General features: G+C 36.7%; 1 protein-coding gene across 1 annotated transcript in view; it reads right to left on the minus strand.

Moving 5' to 3' along the window:
* Positions 1-15,840, minus strand: part of LOC109080767 (nuclear receptor corepressor 1-like) — an 86,229-nt gene that overhangs the window by 68,476 nt on the left and 1,913 nt on the right. The window contains 7 exon segments of the mRNA XM_042757369.1: positions 1,957-1,999; positions 2,089-2,149; positions 2,840-2,953; positions 4,068-4,247; positions 4,348-4,549; positions 5,273-5,364; positions 9,345-9,552. Of these exon segments, the coding sequence (XP_042613303.1) occupies positions 1,957-1,999; positions 2,089-2,149; positions 2,840-2,953; positions 4,068-4,247; positions 4,348-4,549; positions 5,273-5,364; positions 9,345-9,452 (800 nt within the window). The 5' untranslated portion in view covers positions 9,453-9,552.

Here is a 15,840-nt window from a genome sequence, read left to right on the forward strand (position 1 = left end):
AAATACTTTTGATTTTCACCATTGACTGATTTTGCAGACCTTTAGACTGATAACTTCTGTGTGCCGATGCGGCAAACTTGTTACAGTATGCAAAGTCCTTACAGCGATGTATGACTGTTGTATCTGAATATATATGAACAGCCTGTTTTAAATATTTTTATATTTAACATGCTAGTTTATCAGTATGTTTAAAAGTTATATTATTTTGATTATTGGTGCTTCCACTCTTTCTGTCTCACGCTCGTGAAGTTTAAAACACCAAATAGTTATGAAATAACCTTTGAAAACTACAGAGCGTCTCTCTCTTGCCCCACCTACCCATGCACGGTAATATCGTGTATCGGAGATCTCACAGGCTGGCGATATGCCAATATGAAAAAAATCACCATATCCCCCAACACTATGTATGATTATAAATGTCTTAAGTCACATTTGATCAATTTAACGCATCCTTGATGAATAATATTTATTTGTTTAAAAAACAAATCCTACTGAGCCCAAATTTTAAATGGTAGTCTGTGATTGTACTGTTTTCTGCTGATCTATGATAATTGAGGATTTTCCACCTCACATACACATCCCATCCTCTGCATGGAAGACTGTCTGAGTCGACCGGACTCAACACACAGACAGACTGACCGACCTTGAGCTGTCTACATACACACAGCAGTTTTACTTTTAGCGACCTACACAGACTTTCCATCAGTGATAACCACACACATACACACACACACACAGAAGTATCAGTCAGACACTTGCCTCTGTCTGTCTGCTACTGTGAAATCAGGAAAGACATTATTGTACCCACATCATGCAAGGCTTGCGTGATTACTCATGTTTCCTTATCAACAAGTGGATTAGTTGGCGAGTCATTGTTTGCTTCGTGTAAATGACTCCGCACACACCATGCCACATCCCCTGCCTGTTTGCTGCTTGAAAGTATCTGACAGCCAAGATGATGTGAAAGCTTACATATATGCACCTCAAGGTTCCTGTTGCTTTCTGATAAAAGCAGTCATGTCCCGTTCACTTCTCACTCATAGTTTGCATCAGCCTTTAAAAGAATTCAGCCTTGTTTTTAGAACTCCAAGGGAACACAGACCATCTTCAGAGTCTCCACTGTGTTTAACGTGTATAATGCTTTGCAAAGGGCAGTTTCACTTTTTCCCCCACATAATGGCAAATCTATTTGCCTGTTACATTTTACTATAGAAAAATAGTGATGCGCAAATATATTGGGACAAGGACTGTCACAATAAACTAGTATTATTGACAATAATGGTTATATATATTTTTTTTAAATGACATTCATATTGTGTTTATACTGTATTACACATGATAAAAATCAGAAATAATTCTGGTTGATGCATTAAACATAAAAGGTGGCAGTCTTGCACCTTAACACTGCTTGCCACGTGTCATAAAATGAAAAAAAAGATGACCCACGATGCAGTGTGTGGCTACTACCGATAATATTATTTATTTAATTGACATTTCTAAAGAATTTGTTATAATACCTTTATTGTGAATTTATTTCACACAAAAATCAAATAGTGAAAATATGATATTGTGTAGGCCCTTAATAGGACCCAGAAAAAGTACATATACAAGATATTACAATTCTGACTGATACTGATAAGGCAATAAATAGCTTATGTTTGTTATTTTGGCTAAATAAAAGTATAATTAAATTAGTACTGTAATTAAATTAGTAATGTTTTTAGAGATTAAATTAAATGACAGCAAAGGATTACTTTAACAGAAAATGTGGAGAAAAAACGTCTAATATTGGCTAATAACCAATATTCCCTAGAAAAAAAAAAACAAGGAAGACACTGAAGTCACATGATCAATATCTAGTCAACAGAGACCTAATTCTCACCTAGCCTGTGCTTGTCCTGTCTAAGTCACTATTAGAATTATTAACTGTCAAGCTTACAGAGAGCTGAGACTCACGTCTTAATGTTGTCATGGTACACTTTAGTATCAGAGTTATTAACTGTCAAGCTTACAGGAGAGACAGAGGAAATGACTGCAGATTAGCTAGATGAACAAACTCACGCATCACAAAACAATTTCACACAGTACTCACCAGCTCCACTTTAGGCCCCAACCCTTCCAATATCTTATGGGCTTCTTCTGCCTTTTTCTGTGACACAACAGAAAGAGAATGTTGGTAAAAAAAAGACAGATGTATTTTCTTGGGGGTTTTTTTTTTATTATTTTTTTTTTTTACTTCTAGCTTTGATAGAGAAAGTGTGAGCCAGTGCGTGTTTCAACAGCAGAAACACAAATTGTTTAAGCCAACAAACAATTTATCACTTGTTTGGAAAACATTTCCTCCTCCAGGGTGAAAGGGAGTAAAAAATAAACATCCCCCCCCCCCCCCCAAAAAAAAATTACAATTTCCTGAGTTGCAGTGTTCTGTCTGGGAAACACCTCCATTACACAATCCCACAATTCTTTATACTCAAATCTACAATCTGTGTAACAGTCGCAAGCATCTACAAAGTATATGTCCGTGTATGCAACTGCTTCTTGATGGAAACAGTAAGTTCAGTGATGCACCCAGACCAGATGGGTGCTAAAGTTTTGCCTGACTTTCTCCATCTGTACTTCTTTCTCCCTCACCCACAATAAAAACAAAACCTAACTAAGTTCATTTAGTCATTGATCATCTTCTCCCAGAGGTGTTCAAAGACTCTCAGGAAAGCTTTTGTTCACTGTGAATAGTCTAAGCACACTTTAACATCAATTAAACGTGATCTATAAAGAGCAGACTCTGCTAGGTTTCTGAGTGAGTGTGAGAAAAAAACACGCTGTATTAATGTGTTCATACCCGGTTCTCATCATAAATGATCTGGACGATGCTGCGATGTTTGTGTTCCACAGGGGGTGGCGTCACTGGCTTTTCTGGCTCTACAGGCTTTGCTGCCTCCTCCTCCAGTTGTTGCTAAGAGATAATAAACATGACAATATACCATAAACCAGGAAGCCTAAAACAAGCATATAAACATTAAAAAAAAACAATACTACTACTAATAATAATAGTGAACATTTTCTGACCATGAAATTATGAAGGGTTCACCCATTTTGATTGTTTACAAGTTAACTCGCAAAACGTATTGCTTAGAAAAGTAACAACACCCATCTCTTTTTTAGCACACAAACTGAAGCATCATTCTTGTCTTTAGCTGAAATGATGTGAGATGCAGCAAAGTTAAATGCCTAAATATGAGCAATAATTATAGTGATACTTGTGTCAGCAAAGCACCAATAATCACAGGGATGAATGACTACAAAAAACACAATAAAACTTTCTCACAGATATCAAAGTGATGTGGAGAGTTGTAATATTACATTCATATACATTTTCAACAAATTTGCCCTGTGCCTTTCCTTCTGAAACTGCAGTGCATAAGTAAAGTGCTCCTGAGAAAGGAAAAACCTGGTAGAAGAATCAAGAAAAAAAAATTATAGGCAGACTTAGGCTTTGAATTGCAGTCGTAATAAAGACAGCGGTATACACTGCAAGATAACTGTTTGTTGTTCTTTTGTCACATTTTCACCATTGGGCAAGAACAGAAGGGAAAGTACCTTCAACCAGCATGCGAGTATCTCTTCAATCAGATATTTAAGAAAACAAAGATAGAAGACGGAGTGAGGAATGAATGTACACTTGCAAGCCTGAAAGATTTGTCATCTCCATCAAAGAGCTAGAATAATTGGCAAAGAAAGGGAGTTATGACAAGTCTCTTTCAGAGGGGCAACATTTCCCACAAGGCTAACTGATAAATACTGAACAAAAGCCCTGTCTGCTGCTAGCGGTGAACACCTGTGAGCTTCCTGTGACACGGGAGCGAACCCTGGTACGTGCAGGGAGAGAGCGAGAAGGTCACTTTTGGTTTGGATTCAAACAAACAAATCTTGTCATCACAAAACTAGTGACTGAAACTGTCTTTATTTACAAAATGAACAACAGCTTAGAGCTTAAAAAAAGAAGTTATTGAGATGTAGCAGTGTTTAAGTCTCTCTCTCATGCATTTGTGTTCAGTCAGGCTACACACCTGTTTCTTTTTCAGTTTGAAAATCTGTTGCTCGACCTTGGCAATCTCACGGTCAACGCGGTCCATGCTCTGAATCAACTCCTCCTTGGAGAGTTTGGAGGGTGATGGGTCTGCATCCTCACCCACCTGTGGGACTCCACCTGGGGATGAGGCATCCACCTTCACACTATACTGGGTTTCCTGTCCCAGAAAACAAGGGAAAAAGAAGGGAGAGAACAAGAATAAGTACAAGCTTGTTTTATGGAATGAGGAAATGTTTTAAATCACACACACTTATCACCTTCTTGACCTCTCCAGTGGTCCTGATGCTGTCCTGTATGGTCTGTGGATGGGGCAGTATGATGCCGGTGGGCTGAGCCCTTGGAAAGTGCGTTTCAGATACGTTCTCGATGCGGAGACGCTTGGGCTCGAGAGTCTCCAGCTCCTGCTGAGCTTGGACGGCATGAAACTGTTGCTCATAACCATGTCTGCGCTCTGGCGGCCTGCAGGAGACGAAAGAGATACTTAAAATTATTATGCTTCAAAAACCTCAGCACCAAACAATATTACTGAAAACAACACAAAAGAGTTACATGTTACAACTAAATTAAATTCAAATACAATTAATTGATCTTAAAACAATTATTTGAGAATTGCAACATGCCAATCACATATTGTCAACCAAGAACTGCATTTGTCTGGGAACAAACACAGACAGAAACTCAGAGGCTCAAGGGTTTAACCGAAGAAATTAGTATTGCATATAATATATTTATTAATACTCCACTTTAAACAAAACATATAAAATATTACATTCATGTCATTCTACCCTGTACAATGGTTATTATAAGCTATAAAAGGAAATCCTACATTTATTTGTCAATGTGAATAATTGACTGACATAAATAAATGGTTACAAATATATCATATTTGATATATCGGCCAAATCACGCTAATGTTGTCAGATCTACATAGTATAACCCATTTCCAAGTTGTTTCCAAACAAAATATTCAAAGGAATCATCTATAGTGGGTTTATATCTAGATTTATTGCATTGGAAGGAAATAAAATATGTTAATATGATATTATTGGTTAATATATTTACTCTGCTCACACATTTAAGAAAGAAAGTGTGGTCATTTTCATCATACATTTTCTTTAAATGGGGCAGAACTCAAATTAGGAGCATAGCATTATGTCTGAAATGGATGGGGAAAGTTTTCACCTCTCGGTCCCAGGGTGGAATTCAGATAGTAGTGAAGGCCTGCGGCGCTGCTGGTCTTGCAGAGGGTTACGGTAGTCAGGTACGGGAAACTCCTAAACAAACACAGACACATACATCAGATAGGAAGCACTGGGCAAAACAAAAACACGAGGATCTCAAGGATGAGGGCTCAGAAGCCTTAAGGACATGGGCAGAAAGACAAGAGTGTGTATATATGTGAGAGAGAGAATGAAAGGGATAAAGAGATTTAAAAAAAAAAAAAAAGCACATTTTGACAAGACAGCCTCCCCAGACAGTCAAGAGCACACCAACACACCTCTGCCCCTTCAGAAATGTACAAGTCTGTTTAATGTTCTAGTAAAACATGGACATAAAGCTGCATGTAACACATTCACTGCTAAAGATGAGATGATCATCAAACCCTAAATTCATCATTCTATTAGAAAACCACATACACCCGCAGAGCAGGACAGAAACCAAACCAAAGCTACCATGTGTGAGTCAGTTCTGGAAGCTGGTTTACTCTCAGACTAAAGTTCAGTTTTTAAAGAACCGGGCAAAATCAGGGCAAATAACATTCTTTGAAAACATCAAGAATTATTTAATATATTATTCCTTTGATTGCAAAGCTACATTTTCAGCAATTATTACTCCATTCTTCAGTTTTATATTATTCTAATATGCTGATTTGATGCTCAAAAATAATATTATTATATAATATTTCTTATTATCAATATCAAACTGTTGTGCTGCTTAATATTTTTAATGGAAAACGTCACCTATGATCAATTTAATACATTCTTGCTGAATAAACATTTTTTAATTGATAGATGTTTAGCAAAGGCCTTCAAATGAATAAATAACAGATTTAATAAAGAAATGTGGTAATAGCTGTAGTGGTGGTGCTTAAAGACTACTCTCAGAAAAGTTACTTCACTAAATCCATCCTCTTTAATCCACCTTATTTTTAACAGAAGAGTGAGCACAGACATTTGTACCTTGAATGTGCAAGGCTTCTGGCTTCCAGTTATTACAGCTGTAAAAACAGTCTGTTACGTAGCTTGATAATGCAAACTGGTATTTGTTATATTATTTTAAAATATTATTGTAATCATTAACACACACAATCCATGTTAATTTTTAGGTCTGTACAAGTAACAATAATAAAAAAAATTCCCAACAAGTATTTCAGGTTTTTAAGTTTCAGAGAGCTCTGATTTAGATGTTGTCAGGACACATGAAATCATGTCCAGAGTTTCATATTATAAAATGAGGCACAGTTTTTGTTTGGCCAAATGATGACAATGCGATCACAGTTGTCTGAGTTGGCTGCGGTACAGCAGGATTACTGCAAGACCTGCTGGTATGAGGTCAACTCACTGAAATAGACATCAGATTTCCTCTAGAAGCCACTCACATTTTATGACCATCTGTGTTAGAGATGCTTCTAAACTGCTAACAACCCCAGAACAAACATGGCCATGTCCATGTCTGCGAACAGGAAATGTGTTAATAATTGAGTAATGTGAATTAAAAAGAAAAGAAAATGCAGAGAAGAGAGAGAACAGCTGGAGTCTGTTTATTTCTCCTTCTCTAGCTCTAAGGAATGTACTACAGTGATAACCAAATTGATTTATAATGTTGAGGCCCAGCCATTTCTGGGCCTACTTTCATCTGAGACAGAGGGGATTGTTGAGGAGAAAATAAGCATAGAGGGGCATTCACACATACAGCGATTTGTAACGTCATTGAATTTCAAAGAGAGTTGGTGATTTCCAGAGACATGAGAAGCAGACATAGCTGGCAATGCATTTACCTTTATGGCAATTAGTAGTAATATGATGCAAACACTACCAACAGTAGTGAAGATACTGGAGCAAACCTGATCAGTATCTCCTGAGAGATACTATTGTTGAGTGTAAGAAAACACAGGAAATGCTAATGTAAAAATCACTAGTGCCATAAATTGTTCTTTCTGTCCAAATTTCTTTGGCTAAAAGAACTTTTAATGGGTATTATATAAAGTGCCTGATTAAAAATTGCTTGAATTGCTTAAAAATGTCATCTTATAACATTCATTACTGCCTTTTACTTAGGGCTGTGCCAGTTAGTGTGATAACGACAGTGGTGGAGCGCCTCTGCGTGGTACAGCGAAACACATTTTTGCACATATAAAGTTTTTTTTTTACCTAATTATTAGGACTCTAGTGAGTAACAAAGCTTAAACTAAATAACTGATTAGCAGCCAAATGTTACATTGCAACCATGAAAACAACTGGATTCAGGTCAAGAAAAATTAAGCCACACACAGCTTTGTGTTCCTTTTTGCAGATTGGTTGCTCAAATTGAGAAAGCATTAGTTACATTTTTTTTTTCATTTGCTAAATAAATTTAGATACTACATTTCTCATGCTTTCCATGTTTTAATGCATTTTAATGCACTTTTAAAGTTTGAATATCAGTAAAAGCATAATTTGTATATTGTGAACACATTGTATGTATAAAGTCATGTAGGTTATTCCAATCCAAACTTCCAATCAAATGTACAAATTTGCAATCAAATGCTAACTTAGCATATACCTTGCGTACATTTTTAATTATTTTAAAAATTAAGCATAACAATTGTTTCATTAAGGATTATTACATTAAGTAAGATGTTATTGTCTGATAAGGCATAACAAACAGCCATTCTGTTAGATCAGATCCAACTCAACAGGTGGACTGCTCATGACAAGCAGTGCATCACATTTGAGGTCAGATTTTCAAATGTTGTGGGCCCATTAATAACTTGTGATCATCCAGCAGTATAAATGCTTACTACAAATAATAATACATCCACTCTAGCAATAAAACCTCTGTACATGTGAATGCCCCAATGACACAGCACTCGCTATACAGAGGTAAGCTGTGTTAAGTAATTAACCTTTGTCACATACATCTCACTATTAGAGAGGAAACAAGAGCTGAGGAAAAGAGATAGGATATCTGCATGTCTAAAACTAACATGGGTTTTAAACACATGGGTTGTCAGTATTAACATCCTACTCCAGGTATTAACATTTCGAGCTAAATAGAGGATGTATAAACCCCATCATGCCTGTTTCCGGTTTATAAACTTTACAAAACAACCTTCTTTATGGATGATGTTTCCTAACAAAATTAAAATAAAAATCCAAATGCTTAAAAAGATCAAATAATAAATGCTCAAATGATAAATCAAATGCGATTTCATTTCCTCATTCGGGGAAGAATGAACTGCATCAAAAATCAAATTTAAAAAATATTTGTATTTGATTACTAATTTTCATTATCAAGCCAGTTTATAATTCAAAGTTTAAAGAATAAATCAAGTGCTCATATGCTCAAATCGATATCGCAAATGGTAAATCAAATGCCCAAATGATAAATCAAATACTCAAAAGGGAACTGCAAAAGGCAACTGTTAAACCAAATGCAAATGAGAAGTGTCAATCAGGTATCGTGGGCGAAGCCTGCCTCAACACAGTTTACACTCTGACTGATGCACGTGAGCAAACAGACAATACTCTTATTTACCTATTTGCCACCATACCTTATATTTTATTCCTCTCTTTTAGTCCATAATGGAGCACGTGTACCATGGCATCCAGCTCCTGCTGGTAGGAGGGAATACCCAGTGCATTTAGTGTAAAAACAGAGGACTTATATATTGTATTAGGTGCCAAAAACCCAGACCCAAGTTGCACTGTCTGTTCGTTCACGTGCATCTATCGGATTAGCAGCTGCCTTTAGCAGTGGCAGGTTTTCGAGTACTTGAATTTTTTTATTTTTATTTTGTTAGGAAAAAACATCCATACTTCTCATTAAACTAAGGAGGTGTAATGGCTGTTTGCAGAAGTATGTTAGGACTGCTCTGTTACAGAGAATAGGTGGTTCGGGATCTGTGCTGTACACACACAATTATCAAGTTCAAAGTGTGACTGACCTAAAAACAGCAAAGTTATGGTTATAGTTCTACTTTAGCACCTCTCTTGTTATGTGGATTGTTGACAGTGTAATGTGCGATGCAGGTGAGGTTGTGTGTGGTACTGACCGAAGGGTGGCGAGTGGAGCTGAAAGTGTACTGCACTGAGTGAGGTGGGTAACGGCTCTGCTCACTGCTGAAGGACCCCTGGCTGGGGGGAAAGCCAGAACTAGACATGCTGCAGCTGTCTGGTGGGATGCTGGAGGCTCAGACGGGGCCTGGAGCACTGCTACTCAATCATGGGCTCAATGTAGGCATGATTACGCTGCCAAACCACCTGAGGGAGAGAGAGAGAGAGAGAGAGAGAGAGAGAGAGAGAGAGAGAGAGAGAGAGAGAGAGAGAGAGAGAGAGAGAGAGAGAGAGAGAGAAAACATCAGAACATTTCAAGTGCCAAATATTCTGAAGGAGTCTTGGGTACAAACTCTTTCCATGACCAAGCAAGGTTTTAAAAGTCTCAAATTGACCAGTTGGCAACCATTTCTATTGACGAAACATGCTTTGTTTCACAGGATTGCTATGCAAATTTTCTGCTTGGTTTTCCAGAAAAAAGTTCTGGCTTCCTACGGTGACATTACGATTCTTATTAAGCCCATGAGATTTGAGATGTCGACGCAAAGCACATCAAAGAAAATGACTGCACCATGTGGCATCTGTCTTTTTCAATAACGACTCAGTGCTCCAAGACTCTGCCTTTCTGCTTTGTATTTATGATTTTTAGGCTAAAAAACTCACATACTCCACAACCTGTCACCATATCAACATTTCAGTACTAGGGATGGGTCACGATTTTCGAATATTCGATTAGTCAATTTAATGAACGATTATCGATTAGGCTGTGCGATTATTTTCTAAGGATGTGAACCGTGCCCGAGCGCGTCTTACCCCCAAAGCCCGGTTCGGTTGACTGTGGATGTCATTTTCATTGCATCTTGCCTGTAATGCCTGATAAAGCAGCATTTGTGAGCGCAGCGCTCATTTGATTTCAGCCGTTACTGGGGAAACCACTATCTCTCCCGCTCTACAAGCGCCTCCTGCTGGCAGAGAAAGAATATTCATATATATATATATATATATATATATATATATATATATTTATATTTGGGGTGCTATTTTCGATTAATTTTCCCGACCGACAACCGCCGCTCGTTAATCGATTATTAACCGTTAACTGATAAGATTATAATAGTAAATTGGCATTAAATACAAATAAAATTGACGCGTATCTGTGACCCTTTAATAAAATACAAACATTTTTTTTTTTTTTTTATCAAAGGGTTTATTTTAACGTGCAAAGTGCAAACAGCAGCATACAGAACAGATCAACAACAGAACCTGGATTCAGTTTAAATTTCCACGCACCTGCAGCATTTTTGACAGTGAGAGAAAAATAGAATAAAATAATACAAATAAAAAACAAAATAGGCCTACACTAAATATATTTTTTTAAACTTAAATAATTAACAAATTAAGATGACAAAAAGAAAACACTGAATCCGTTTGAACAAAGCTTTCAAAAACCGGCCATTTTTTCGTTAGACTAAGATTTTTCGTTAAATAAAAATAGCACCCCTACCTCAACACCTTGTCTAATTTTTATTTAAAAAAGCAACATATCAACGTGATGTGGGGTCAGTCTGGAGCGCAGCCTGTTGACAATTAGACCCGCCGGCAGAAAACACCCTCTCCGATGGGACAGTACCGGGAATAACGTCTCGTTAGAGTTGCCAGCTTCGGGAAGCGCTTTTCCAAAGCAGCACACATTTCAATAAGTTTTGCTTTTGCGGCTTCTTTCTCCGTTTGTGCAAAATTACCATTGAACAGATTCTCAGCGTTATCTCCTCAGATCGCCGTTCATCGCATCTTCTCCCTGATAACATGGAGGGCAAAGTTTGTTGCCCTTCATCACTCGAAGCTTTAGGGTGTTTGCTTCGTAAATGGTACTGCATCGTACTTGTGCTAGCCTACTGCTGTATTTTAATACGGCGCCGCATAATTTACAGGTAACTTCGTCGCCCTTTCTGTTAAAATGATCCCACACAGTGCTTCTTTTCGCTCGCTTCATTCTGCTTCCCTTGCTCGGAAAAAAAAAAACATTCTGCAGGCATGTGTCACGTGCCGACGCTCTCCGTGAGTTAATAAATATAGGCTAAGCTATATAGTAGGCTATTTTATTTTTAAACCATGCAGCAAACTAAAAAAAGAACCTTAAAAAAAACGTTTTTTTAAACCGTTTAACTGATAGTATTAATCGGTAAAAATTTTTACTTTCGGTTAACGGTTTAAACGGTCAATATGAGCATCCTAATTATATATATATATATATATATATATATATAATATATATATATATATATATATATATATATATATATATATATAAATATATATGCTGCCACAAATAGAGCACAAGTCTGTGGGAAACACCGCTTCTGTTATGAATATTATTCAATATTTTAATTTGAATGTCCTTTTCATATCAGGTCAACAAGTCAAGGGCAGTTATTTGCCTTTTAGAGATCACGGGTCACATTTCAATACACACTCAAAACCTCTGTCCCATCTACCAACATGCGAGTCTGTTTGCATACCCAAATCATTCAGCAGGAATCTCCATGACTGGAGCAGGCCGACTGCTCCTCTGTTCACAGTGTGAGCGGATGGGATTTTCCATACACACTTCCAAATGCTTATCTGTCAGAGCCTGAGCAAGAACACGCCTAATCAGGAGGAGATACGGCAGACCTATTGTTTGATTCATGCATCACTTTTATACCTTTTTGTCTCCATTTCATCAACCTGCCCCTCCATCTTATTGCTTCCATTCATGGCATAATTTCAAATTTATGTCATCACTTCCCCACAAAATACATGTCTTAGGCTGAATCAAAAGCTATTCAAAAAGAGAATAGCACTAAACAGGCACTGAGGCAGCGTTCACAAAACATATTAAACACTGACACATCATTTACAAATGAAACACGATGCTGAAACACCGGGCAAAAGCTAAATATTCAGCACAAGAGAGCAGACAGAAACCACGACACTCCCACATTCTGCAAAATCCAGGATTTCTCAGAAACATCTGCCACACTGGTGTCATTTGGCCCCATCAACAACACCACTAGGGAAGATCACCAAACTAGGGCTGCAACAGCTAATCGATAAAATTGATAATAATCGATAATGAAAATAATCGACAATGAATTTCATTATCGTTTAGTCGCGTCTGCCCACCATGCACGGAAAACTTCCGCCAGTAACATCGAATTACAGCAGCAAACAACGCATTTCTATGGAAAAAATGCATCTAAAAATAGCGGATGAATCAGAATGTATATTCTTACATTTACAGAATAAAGAAACAACAGTAACAGGTTACTGTGTTCAGAGTGAATGTGTGTGTTCCTGCAGAACATACCTGTAATTTTTTGCGTTTTTCTTTATCATCTCCATTATTATTATTTCTATTTTTAATATAGGGAATTAAACTGTCCTTTGTCTGTTTAAACTGTCAGTTTAAACTGTGATTTATAACTCTTTTACACAATGTATAGCAAACAGAAATATATTCAGCATACGGTATGTTTTCATAGCATTCAGTTGGATTGTTTGTTTGTAGGACAGCATTGGGCAGAATGTGGAATAGTGCATTTTTGTCTATATATATATATATATATATATATATATATATATATATATATATATAAAAAGGTGTTTTATCTGATTAATCAGCCAACAAATCGATAATCAAAATAATCATTAGTTGCAGCCCTACACCAAACCTCCATTATGGACTTGATTTGTCAAGCACAGACAAAACTCATTTAAAAAGTAATACACTCTCAGAAATAAAGGTACAAAAGCTATAACTGGGGCAGTACCTTTTCAAAACATTTAAAGTACCAAAAAAAAAAACACATGTACCTTTTGAAAAGGTACCGCCCCAGTGACAGCTTCTGTACCTGTGTAAGGGAAGCTTACCATATAAACTAACAATGATCTGAGATAAGTTCTGATAGTCAAGATTACATTTGGGAAGAGGAGGATTGACCTAGATCAGCATTAAATGGCAACTCCTCCTAGACAGAGTCTCTCTGCTGGCCAATCTTAAAGGGACAGTACACCAAAAAATTAAAAATAAATAAATAAATTTTTATATATATATATATATATATATATATATATATATATATATATATATATATATATATATATTAAATATATAATAAAATAATAATAATATATATGCATGCATGAATGAATCATTCACAATCAAATCATTAATGTGCATTTAGAAAAGTCAATCAGGTGTCTGTGTCCCATCCAGATTTGGAGTCTGTGAACATCACAACAAACAACTATTAAAACACAAAAGCATTTAAAGCCACTGCTCTGCAACAAAACAAACCACCAAGTGTTGACCTGTCATTTGAACAAGATAATCAGTTAACTGATAATCAGATTGTTTAAAAAAAAAACAAATCAACAATTTTATCAAGATGGATAAGTGAGAGGATATTTAAAAAAAAAAAAAAAGAGTCACAATGGGATCAAAACCTCTCCAAAACTCAAGAGTCAACGTGGCAGCTTGCCTCGGAGTACTTTCCGGTGCTTGCTCGCTCACTAGCATTACCGTGCCATGCTTGGCCACAGACACGGCAGCAAAACAGTTACACGTCCTGTGTTCCACTCCACTGTCCCTCAGTGCCAGCACATTAGCCAACGCTTATAAAAACCAACTGCAATGAGAAATGGGGGGGGGGGGCAGGCATGGCATTCTTTACAGGCACACTTTATCTTTCCTGATGGCAAGCCTAATTAAGCTGCAAGTGGTGCTGCAAACAAAGCTGGGTTCTTCTGCAGGGTCAAAACAGAGAGAGGTGTTTTATAATTAACAATATTGTAGGATTGATAGAAAGTATTTTTTTATTGTTTGTGAAGATTTTTGTTTTTTTTGGGTCCGATAATTCCTTAAATATGAAAGCCGATAACCGATATGTTGGTTTTTTATTATTTTTGAGAGCCTGATTACAAAAAAAGTCTCACCATTAAAAGGCATTAAACACTTCAACATAAACCAAACAAAGCAGCCGTACAAATAAATAAAATAATGCTTAAATAATGGAAACATGTTACTGGACATCATTACTTGCGTTTAAAAAAATATAATGCGATTTAAGACGATGGATGGAGTGTGTTGAAAGAGGACAATCATGTAAGGACTATAGCAAGATATACAAATATTAAAAATCATTAAATATTGTCATTATTTTGAGTATTTGGGATTTCCAATTAATGTAGACCTATTATTTTCTGGCTATTATTAATAGGTTACTTTTATTAATAAATTAATATTACAATTAATTTGCGTCGCAACAATTTCATAGCGCATGACCGCATAACTGACACGCTGTGACTCACAGCCTGTGAGGAAAATAAAAAAATTAGGCTATTAGCTTAGGCTACTCCTCACTGAATATGTTTTAAAAATGTATTTTAAAACAGGTTTATTATAGCCTACAATGAATTATAGGCCTATAGCCTAAAATAAAATTATTAAACTTCAGTAACACTTTATCAATGAAACAAAAGAGCACCTTTATTTTATGCACCAACTTTCAAAAACAACCTGTTCAACACGAATAATGTTTCTTCTCATTGTTTTCACTATGTTCGGGCCACAAGAGAAACATTAAAGAAATGAATTAAAACAGCTATATATACACCACATATTAGGAGATTGGTCTCTCGTCATGTCTGAGAGAATACGGGCTGTTAATGCGTGCGTCGTCAGATGCTGAAAGCGGCGTCAGTTTTTACTGTCACTGTCATGGTGAAAGACCTTCACCGGCATAAGTTTGACTTGCACATAGTTTGCACGTTGCTTGTGTGATATCCACTGGCTCGCCTTCACAGTTTAAAACAGAAGTTGACTATTTCCAATATTGCAATGCACCCGCGCCACAAACCCCAAATAGTCAGATGCGTCGTGGACACGCTCTTGGCTCTTCCTGTAACAACACACTGAAACATGACAAATAAACCCAAATTCACAACTTTTTTGTTACGGTAATATTCTCTTTATAATATTATGTTTATGACATTCCCAATTAGTTGTTGTGCAATTTCTGTGTGTGCGGAAGCTAAAGAGCTGAATGAACACCCGGTAAACTGAAGTGCTGCCAGCTTATTTAACACAGGGAAACGCATCATATATTCAGATATTTATACAACATAAATATAATATTACAACTTATATAAGTACAAAAAGATGCAAATGCACACGTGAACTCGAACTAAGTTATCAGAATGTGTAACTTCTGTTGTGGATGCGCTCTTGGCTCTCCACGCAAAAACGAGCTGAAACACGGAAACCAAACCAAACGAATTCATAACATTTTATTATAATAGTGTTCTCGTTATAATGTTATATATATGACAATCTCATTCATAGTTATTAATGTTGTAAGCTGCTGTTTGAGCTGCGTGCACTGAGCTAAAGATGATCACCAGCAAACTGAAGCGCTCTATTAACCCTCTATAGGCTATAGCTTAACCAAACGC

Source organism: Cyprinus carpio, chromosome A5 (genome assembly GCF_018340385.1).
Source record: "Cyprinus carpio isolate SPL01 chromosome A5, ASM1834038v1, whole genome shotgun sequence".
NCBI lineage: Eukaryota > Metazoa > Chordata > Actinopteri > Cypriniformes > Cyprinidae > Cyprinus > Cyprinus carpio.